Source organism: Mus pahari, chromosome 1, assembly GCF_900095145.1.
Source record: "Mus pahari chromosome 1, PAHARI_EIJ_v1.1, whole genome shotgun sequence".
In the NCBI taxonomy this organism is placed as follows: Eukaryota; Metazoa; Chordata; class Mammalia; order Rodentia; family Muridae; genus Mus; species Mus pahari.
Window position 1 is genome coordinate 17,000,083 of NC_034590.1, and position 10,234 is coordinate 17,010,316.

At 44.0% G+C, this 10,234-nt stretch overlaps 1 protein-coding gene and 1 pseudogene across 1 annotated transcript in view; both read right to left on the reverse strand.

The window, feature by feature from the left end:
* The window catches only part of Gpr32 (G protein-coupled receptor 32), a 24,862-nt gene extending 19,968 nt beyond the window's left edge, over positions 1-4,894 (reverse strand). Inside the window, 1 exon segment of the mRNA XM_029535744.1 lies at positions 4,880-4,894. Coding sequence (XP_029391604.1) covers positions 4,880-4,894 — 15 coding nt within the window.
* Positions 4,895-5,014: 120 nt separating this feature from the next.
* LOC110334581 lies at positions 5,015-9,271 on the reverse strand (annotated as a pseudogene).
* Between the last annotated feature and the right edge of the window lie 963 nt (positions 9,272-10,234).

Genomic DNA, 10,234 nt, shown 5'->3' on the forward strand with positions numbered 1-10,234 from the left:
CTCTTCCCCTCCCCCTCCCTCTTCCCCTTCTCCTCCCCTTACCCCTCCCTCTCCCTCTCTCTCTTCCTTTCCTCTATCCTTCTTTCTCTCCTATCTAGTGTTAAGGGGAAAGGGGGATGAAACAAAAGACAAGAGCATATAGGATTAGTAGATAAAAGGGTAGATTATGGAATCTACTTTTAAATTAAAGAACATCAACAAGCCAAATGTTTTACTTTGATATAAATTATTGTATATTAATACAAATTTAAGATTATATTTTGCTACAACATACTGTATATTATGTTTCAACTCTTGTTTTAGGAATTGTACCTATGCAGCTCATTTTAAAATGTAATATAGGGGCTGGAGAGATGGCTCAGTGGTTTAGAGCACTGATTGCTCTTCTAAAGGTCCTGAATTCAATTCTCAGCAATCATATGGTGGCTCTCAACCATCTGTAATGGGATCTGATGCCCTCTTCTGGTGTGACTGTAGACAGCAACAGTGTACTCACATACATAAAATAAATAAATAAATCTTTTTTTAAAAAAAAATGTAATGTAAAGTTCTAGTTCTTAAAAGCTACTATCACAAACTGGTTAGGATAATTAATAAATGCAGTTAACAGTCAGTCAATCAAATTTATGGTCATGTTAGCTACTAGTTTAGTTAATTGAAGAAATTAGCTTTATTTAATGTCCTGTAGATGTTTTGAAGTTAAACAGATAGTAAATAGCTAGAAACAAGTGATGTTTGCCTATTCAAATATACTTTAGATAGGTGAAGCTCTTCAAAAACCTCAGAGAATCTATAGAATATGGTATTTAAAGATGTTTTTATTAACATGCAGCTTTTCGTGACAGCAAGACATATCTGTTGCTGGCAGCACCCCCTCCTACTTCTAAGAAGATAATGGCATCACAGAATCTCCATATGGAGTTTGCTTCTATGTGGCAAAGCTGCCACCAGGTAAAGGACTGCCTTTGCCTCAACTGCTGATTGCACGTTGTCCAAACTGTGGACCAGCAAGACGCAGGGAAGTCAACTGCCAAACCTTGCCAAGACGAGGTAGGCCAGTCCTTCATAATTCCTGCTTCACAGAAAAGCCTGCCACATGCTGGGCCTGTAGGCTAAAGATGGATGATCCGGTGTTGCAGAGGGACCTTGGGTGTCTGTGCAGGCAGCAGTCTCTGCATTTCTATAGTTTTTAAGGCTGTTCGCTCCACCCTTTCTGTCTACTCAGATAATATTTATCCTCCTCAGGTCTCTGATGGGTTTGAAAACTAGATAGTTATAGTCTCACATATAAGCTTAAGTTGTTTAGTATTTAACAAAATAGTTTAAGATCTAAGATGTTTTTAGGTTGATAAACAAAAGTTATAGAAAGTGATTTAGGTACAGACCCTTGGACTCACCAAGGTAAGATAAATAGTAGAGTACTTTCTCCAAGGTTGTCAAATGCAAATGGACTAGTCATTGTGGATGTAATTCTTACCTGATTGTTCTCATAACTGTTCTTTTTATTTTTATTTTTTTGATTTATTTATTTATTATATGTAAGTACACTGTAGCTCTCTTCAGACACTCCAGAAGAGGGCGTCAGATCTTGTTACAGATGGTTATGAGCCACCATGTGGTTGCTGGGATTTGAACTCCGGACCTTCGGAAGAGCAGTCGGGTGCTCTTACCCACTGAGCCATCTCACCAGCCCTCTCATAACTGTTCTTATTGTCTATAGTTCATAGATGTTAAAGGAAGAGCCTTTTGTTAGATTAAAAGGGGGGGATGTTGGGAGAATCTTTTTGTACACTGTGTGTAGATCTGTCTCTGTCCTTCCTCACCTAACTAAGGCACCTTCTGATTGGTTTAATAAAGAACTTAATAGCCAATAGCCGTGCAGGAGAGGATAGGCGGGACTTCTGGGCAGAGATAGGAACTCTGGGAAAGAATCAGGCACAGGGATTCTCCAGTCAGATTCAGAGGGAGAAAAATGAGCCAGTACTGGGGAGAGGTAAACAGCTATGTGACATTCAGGCAGATTAGTGTAAATGGGTTAATTCATATTATTCAAGTAGCAGGGAACAAGTCAGCTAAGTGCAAGCTTTCATAAATAATAAAAACTCTTCACCCCATTACTTGGGCTGCTGATGGTGGAGACAGTCCAGTGATAATACATATCTTACGTGTTAAAGCCATCGCTTACATCTTAAACCCATCTTCTCACATCTTAAACTCAAAATTTCAAAACAATGGGGTGAGTTCTTTTTGCACGTCACTTCCCACAGGCCCTTGCTCCTTTAATCTCCAGAAGATCTAGAAAAATGAGAGCTCACACAGTTGGCTGTGCTCTACCCCACTGGCTTGAGCCTTGTTCCCTCCTCTTCCATTTCTCCTTATCTACACACGTCTTGGGTAGCTTTTACATGTGGGTGTTTCATGTCTAAGAGACCCCTACCTCTAACCAGCAGCCCATCCTAATAGGGTTGGGAAACCGCTCCATAGCAAGCTACCACAGGCTACCCCAGTTCCCTACAGCTCCTGACCCATCTCTTCCTCACTGGAGCTTACCCTCATGTCTGTTCTCCCTATAACCAAAAGGAGGATGTCTTAGAGTTTCCATTGCTGGGAAGAGACACCATGGCCAAGGCAACTCTTATAAAGGACAGCATTTAATTGGGGCTGGCCTACAGGTTCAGAGGTTTAGTCCATTCTCATCATGGCAGGAAGCACGGCAGCATGCAGGCAGGTGTGGTGCTGGAGAAGGAGCCGAGAGTTCTACATCTTGATCTGAAGGCAGTCAGGAGAAGGCTCACTCTTTCACACTGGGCTGAGCTTCAAGGCTTCCCCAAAAGTGACTTACTTCCTCCAACAAGGCCACCCCTCCTCCTAACAGCACCATTTCCTGTAGGAAATACGTAGGAATATGCTTGAGCATATTCAAGCCACCACGGGAGGTTAGTGTAAGAAATGGCCAGGGACTTACAGAGGTCGCCTATAGATACCATGAGACAGATCTGGGCTGTCCTGACCCCCCCCCCATTTTTACCTACAGGAGGGATTCTTTCACCTCTATATTCAAGACGGGGGGGGGGACCCAGATGGGAGGAGTGTGTCCCTGGCAAACTGTATTATGACCTGCTCAGCAGGTATGCAAACACAGCAGGCATGATACAAATACAAAGAGTGTGCACCCCATTTTTCCCACATCTAGGTATAGAACAATAGAAGATGTGAGTCAGCGCTCATCAAGGCTCTCACCGCCCTAGTGTCTCCCCTCTTGGATGCTACTGAGCCCGCCTCCTTCTCCTCAAGGTCACTCCTCTCGCCACACACCAGACACTAGCCAATGCTCTGCCTGGCATGGATGCTCTGCCTGGCTGCTTTTGAGAACGCCGGCCGTGCATCCCTCCCAGATCAAGCTCGAAGTTGCCCCTTGTGGCTTCATCCATCAACTCTCCCCTCATTACCCCTGTCAACGACTCTGAGTCAGATATCGCTACTGCCCCTCATATCTCCCACCTCTCTCTCTCTTCACTATTGCAGTCTGCTCTAACTCCTCGGAGACACACTTTGTGGGCACAGTGGATGGATGCCTCAGACCATAATAATTCCCCAGCCCCTGGCACTACCAACCAACCTCTCTGCCCAGATGCTCACAGTGCTTCCGTACTCTGTGGTACCTGTGGTATGAGGAACTAAGATCGCCCACCCTCTGGGTGGTCTGGGACTTGCTATTCCACTTTCTAAAACTAGGGGCAGTACCCGGTGAAGAGTTCCTGCGAGTTCCCATCACGGGATTTATACTGGTAGAGGCACAGCATGGTGGATGAGCCTTTCAAACCCTACCCCTCCTCCCAGGCCTGGGTATAACTGGCATCAGCACTGGAACAGCTTCCTAACAATCTACATCGAGTTCCCTCACCATTCATCTAAGACCTCCAATCGGGGGCTCAGACCATTCTCACCCGCCAGGGCCAAACTGACTCACTGGCCACGGTATTGCTACAAAATCGACAAGGATTAGATACATGAACAGTGGAGAAGGACAGCTTTTGCCTCTTCCCAGGGGAGAAATGTTGCTTATGTGTCAACCAATCTGGTATAGTAAAAGACAGGGCCTGACAAACCCAGATAGATCTCTAAGTGCATAAAGAACAGCTCGATGCCACTGGCCAGTGGATTGTTGACAGACCAAGGTGAAAGTCGATATTTCCCTCCTTAATCCCCCCTTTCTCCTCCCTTCTTAAGTCCTACTAATTGCACCCTGTATTACAAACTTCTTTTCTAGATTTTTTTTTAAACAACAAATTCAAAAGATTTCTAACCAGATTTTTAATCAGTTTTTATTACAGGGTCATCAGTCCTAGCTGTAGAACCAGACCATGATGGTGAAGATCAAGTTAGCCCCAAGCTCCTCAATCCCCCCCCCACACACAAAAACAGCAAAGTAGTAGTTTAACAATAACATCACCCTCTTTCCTAACCCTGGATTGGTTATCAATAGTAAATTAACCAAAAGAGAGGAATGTAGGATAACAGGCCAGTAGAAAACCCAAAGACCCTGCTCCTGGCCTGTCCCTGATCCTGGGACTTGAAAATCCCCACCCTCATGACTCAGGGTTAATGTCCAAAGTAACACTCCCAGCCATGCTGTACTACCCACCAGCTCACTGCACATGCTCCACAGACCCTGTAAAACCCGCCCCTCTGCCCAGCCCGCTGCTTCACACTTCAGAACATTTTTCATGCCTCTAGCCATGTTCCCACGCTGGTATGGAAGTAGAGACAGGGAGACAAACACTAGACAGTCATCCTAATGTGGAGAATGATTCATACCCAGGAGAGATGTCTGAGGAGACCAGAAGGGAGCTAGCTAAGCAGCTGACACCCAACTTACCTTGGTCCCCAACATAGTGACAAAGAGGCACCTTCACTCATGACTTCTCTTGAGCCAGTCAATGCTTGTGGCTTCAAAATTGGTTATCCTCTGCCTGAGTGATGAGGGTTGTGTGCGGAGGTTGGGTCTGAAATGTCAAGGGGAGTTGGGGTAGCCATGCATGCTGAAATCCTGGTACTGCTTAGGTGGACACAGAATTGAGAGCTCAAGTATAGGACCTGAAGAGATGGTTCAGTGGGTAAAGTACTTGCCATCCAAACATCAGGGCCTGAGTTCAGATCCTCAGGATTCATATAAAAGCTAGACCCAGTAGAATGTGTCTATAGTCCCAGGGGTCCTTGAGGGAGATGAGACAGACACAAGAGAATGCCTAGAACCTCACCAGCCAGTCTGGTGGATGTCATGGTAACAAGCAAGCTGCCCCAAACAAGGTGGAAGGCAAAGACGTTGCTGTGATAAAACACCTGAGCAAAAGCAAGAAGGGAGAAAGGGTTGATTTTGCTCACAACGCCAGGTCACTGTCCACCATGGCAGGGAGTCAAGGCAGCAGGAATGTGAAGCAATCATATCCACAGCTCAGAGCAGAGAGCAATGGTTAAGTGCACTCTGGTGCTCAGCTCTCACCTTTGCATTCGGTCCAGGGCTCAGTCCACAGAATGGTGCTGCCCATGTGTGGGGCGGGGTAGTTCTCAGTAAATCTAATTACGAGTATCTCCCATGGAGATGCCCACAGGCCAACCTGATCTAAACAAAAGTTCTTGAATCTCTCTCTCTCTCTCTCTCTCTCTCTCTCTCTCTCTCTCTCTCTCTCTCTCTCAGATTTACTCTTTGTGTTTGTTTGTTTTTGTTTTTCAAGACAGTTTCTCTGTGTAGCCTGGGTGTCCTGGAACTTGCTCTGCAGACCAGAACTAACCTCAAACTCACAGATCCACTGCCTCTTCATCTCAAAGGCTTACTGTTGAATAAGCTTACCCCAGTTCTTTTTTCACTGTGGCTGGTCAACTCAACTCTTCTGGCTCAAACGCCTCTTCAAGCTGACTGATTCAAACTGACTTCTCTCAGCTTCTCTCTCAATTGTGCTACTTGGCAAAACTGCCCCTGAATTTTACAAACTGAACTGCACAGAACTGAACTCCACTCAACTGAACTCAACAAACCTCCCTCTCTCTCCCTGTGCTGCTCTTTTAAGTCACCTCCCTTTCCTACTCTTTCTTGTGAGAGGTGGGCAGATCCTATCTTTGACTTGATCTGTCAAATCTTTCTCTGATTCATCACTTTGTCTGCCCCTCAATTAGAAGTCACTTTCAAACACGATTGCTTTCTTCTACAAACTAACCTTGCCTACATTGTTTGGAATTAAAGGTATGTACTAAGGGCATGTCTCTATTCCAGCCAGAGAGGTTAAAGATGTACAATGTGCATTCCAGCCAGACCTACATAGACCTAGAGGGTCTTTGAATGTGATTCTTGACAGAGCAACCATTTTGCTACTTAAAATTCCTTTACAAAATAAAAATTTAAGTTAACTGTAAAGATGTGTAAGGTGAAGCCTTTCTGTCTGGCTTTAAGTGAAATGTTTCAGTAAAGCCTTTGCTATATTTGGATTAATCAGTAGAGACTGAGAAATTGTTTTAAGACTGTACCTTGAAGAAATGTTGTCTCCTTGGAAAGTTTGCATTCGGTGCTATGTGAGAGCTTGCAGCTGCACAGACCTTAGTCCTAAGACACTCCAGGCAAACTTGGCCTTCTTACTTTTGATTATGGCTAGTCATGGTCAAAGGGACTGAGATTTGTGTGGGTTGTCAGCTCCCTTGGGGAACAAGGGCAAGACAACTTTGGTAGTTAGAATCTTTCCTAGCCCCAATTAACTTTGTATAATGATTGATTAAAGTAAGTGGAGTGAGCTAGTCAGGGTCAGTCTTTTTTCCAAGAAGTCTGAACCCTTCTGCTCCTTGGGAAAATGAAGGCTTAGCATCTTCTCTCTACTGCGGCACCTACAACCAATGGCCTACCAATGGTTACCTGTTTGATGCTTTATTGGTTTTTCTCCCATCGGGTTTCTCAAGCCATGTCTCATGAACCAGTGAATATTAAAGAGAACTAAATGTGAATCCTGTACAAAAGCTTCTCTATAACGTGCTATAATATCGTCTTCTATTTGTTGGTCCTTAACACCTACCTCTGCTTTTCACAGATTTTTGTCTCACAAGGTTTAACTACTTTATATACACTGGCTGTAGCATACAATAAAACAGCAAACACATTTTTGGCCTTGTTATTGGTATGAAATGTGTTGCATATTAACTTTTACTACATCAACTCTTAAGACTCAATGCCTTATATTGGCAAGGCTTCTAGGAACAAAGCTGTTCTGTAAGTTCCTAGAAGTCTTGCCAATATAACCACACAAATCTCAGGCCCTTTTGAGCATGGCTAGCCAAATCAAAAGTAAGACCTCCAAGTTTGCCAGGAGTGTCTTAGGAACAATGTCTGTGCAGCTGCAAGCTCTCACATAGCACCGAATGCAAACTTTCCAAGGAGACAGCATTTCTTCAAGGTACAGACTTAAAACAATTTCTCAGTCTCTACTGATTAATCCAAATACAGCAAATCTTTGTTCAAAGATTGAGAAGCTTCCAGTTTCTGTCCTTCAGTTAGTTACAGGAATTTCTTTAAATATTCCAGCTAAGTGCGTGGAGATTGCTCGGGGTAGGAGCACTTGCTATGCACTCAGGATCTGAGCTCAGATCCCTACCACCTACATAAAAAGCTGGGCATAGTTGGGCACACTTACAACACTTGCAATTAGGGGAGACGATGTTTTGACCACCAGCACGGGTTAAAAAGGTGAGCTCCAGCTTTAATGGAAGACCCTGTTTAATAAATAAGGCAGTCAGGCATGGTGGCGCATGCCTTTAATCCCAGCACGTGAGAGGCAGAGTCTGGAGGCGCTCTGTGAGTTTAAAGCCAGCCAGGTCTAGGAAGTCCAGGACAGCGAGGTTAACTTCAGTGTTCCGTTACTTTGTTTCAAGTCCTGATTACCTGGCTTCCAAGGCTGGATTGTTAAATCAGGGTTATGCTCTAGCTACCACCAATACTTTTTCTAGCCTACTTTTTTGGGGAGTGCAAATTTGAAAGTTAGTTTGAATCTTCATTCCAATGAATTTATCCACAACTAATCCAAAATGGCAGCAAATTTTAGGACGTTTAGACCCCTTACCCAAGTTACATATATTTATATTTACTATATGGAGTGGAAATTCATAGCACTTTGTCATTTGCTCAAATATAAGATTTATAAAAATCAATGAATTCCATTTTGAAAAGGGTGTTTTTTAAATTACCAAGTTTCTCAAAACAGGTCTGTCCAACAAAATTCAATACTTCTTCCCTAGTATTAAATGAACAGATTTTTCTTTGACTTGTATTCATTTCCCGTGGTTCATGGACACATTCACACTCTCCATTTTTAGAATCAAAGATTCCCTTCTGAAGAGATCATTTTCAGGTAAAATGTGGTCCCAGTTCCTGAATTCCCACTTTCGTTGCACTCTTGAATATGGATCTATGAACCCTGAAGATGTAATCCCGCTGATTGTGGGATGTGGCAGCCTGCCTTCTACTATCATGAGGGTTATGAGGAAAGAGAGAAACAAGCACACGTCTGATAGAATGACCTAGCCACGTTGTAAAGTTATTCAGAATTATCCTGGGTACATGTTCTGTGGGGTCTTTGCCTCATTTCTTAATTTCTTTACAAAGACAAACACTACTTATTTTAAATTGAGTTAGTTGGACCATTTGGCAAGTGATTCGAAATCAGTCCATTCGGTGTTTTATGATCTTCATTAATAACGATCACGTTTGTGAATCTCTCGCAATGGACTGTGGGGTGATTTTTTTCAGAGTGAGTCCTCTTCTGTAGTAGACATGTGAATCTGGTTGAAGTGTTGAGAGCGGCTGCAGAGCCATACTGTTCTCCCATGGGGTCTATCTGACCTTGCGAGTCAGACATCTTGGGAGATGTCTGACTGTTGAAGTAAGAAGCAAATTCATCATAAGCCACCTCTTTGCCATTGGGGTCTACTGTGGTTTCATCGTAGACTCATTGCCAATGGTCTTGGGGACAGGCTTTCGTGGAGCCTTATCACCAAGAGCTTTCTCTTTTTTTTTTTTTTTTTTTTTTAAATTTTCTCTGCTGCTGCTGTTTCCACAGAGTAAACATCAAGGATCTCCACTGTTATTCTGAAGCCCAGAGGGAAGGCAGCCTGCTGTCTGCAGCCCCTTCACTTGCAAACGCAGCCTCTTGAGCCTCCTCAGCAGCTGGGTTTTCTTCTTCAAGCCTAGCTTGCAGCTGCTGCCACCGCCACTCTTCTTCCTGGCATTTGTCATGTCGTTTCTATTCATTTTATTTTATAAATGCACATATGTGCCTATTGGATTCCCTAGAGCTGGTGTTACTGACAGCTGTGAACCACCAAGTGGGAGCTTGGAATTGAACCTGGGTCCTCTGCAAGAGCAGCAAGTGCTCTTAAACATTAAGCTATCTACGCAGTCCCCTCATTGAGACTCTCTTCCCAGGGGACTAGATCATGTCAAGGTGATCACACGGGATTAGACCATCAGAACTAATGGCCTGAGTCCTGACCAGTGTCACCCTCCTGCTCATGGAAGCCTTTTAAGAAACAGCTTTTAAAATTACATTTACATAATTTTTAAATTTATTTTTATTTTTTGGTTTTTCAAGACTGTAGCCCTGAAACTTGATTTGTAGACCAGGCTGGCCTTGAACTCACTGAGATGCTCCTGCCTCTGCCTCCATCCACAGTGCTGGGATTAAAGGCCCAACTGACTCCTGTTATTTTGTACTTTATCTAGAGCCGTAGGACTGAGAATTGCCTCTAGAAGGGATAGAGGGAGGAGCCTCTTCTGGAGATAATTGGCATAGCTCCTCCATCCAACAGTGTATGCCAAGGTGACATCTAAGGGGTCATGGCTGAGAGAGGGGCACCAGCAGAAACATAAGGACAGTCAGGATCACATACCCATTCCTGGGCTCATAATGATGTCTGCCTTGGGTTCCTTAGGATGTGACTATGAGTTACCTCCTCACACTGCAGGCTCATGTGTGTGAACACTCAGTCCCTAGATGGTGGGTCTTTTCTGGGGTTTCTCAAACTTTTAAGAAAGAAGGTATGCTTGGTGGAGGTGGGTTACCAGAACTGGCTTTTGAGGACATGACACCACTTCTGGTCTGAGCTAGTCACCAAGCTTCCAGATATGAAAGCCAGCACCTTCAAGTGCTTGTGTAAGACCCCAAAAGGAGGGACTCCCTCTGGTCCGGTACTCTCTCGG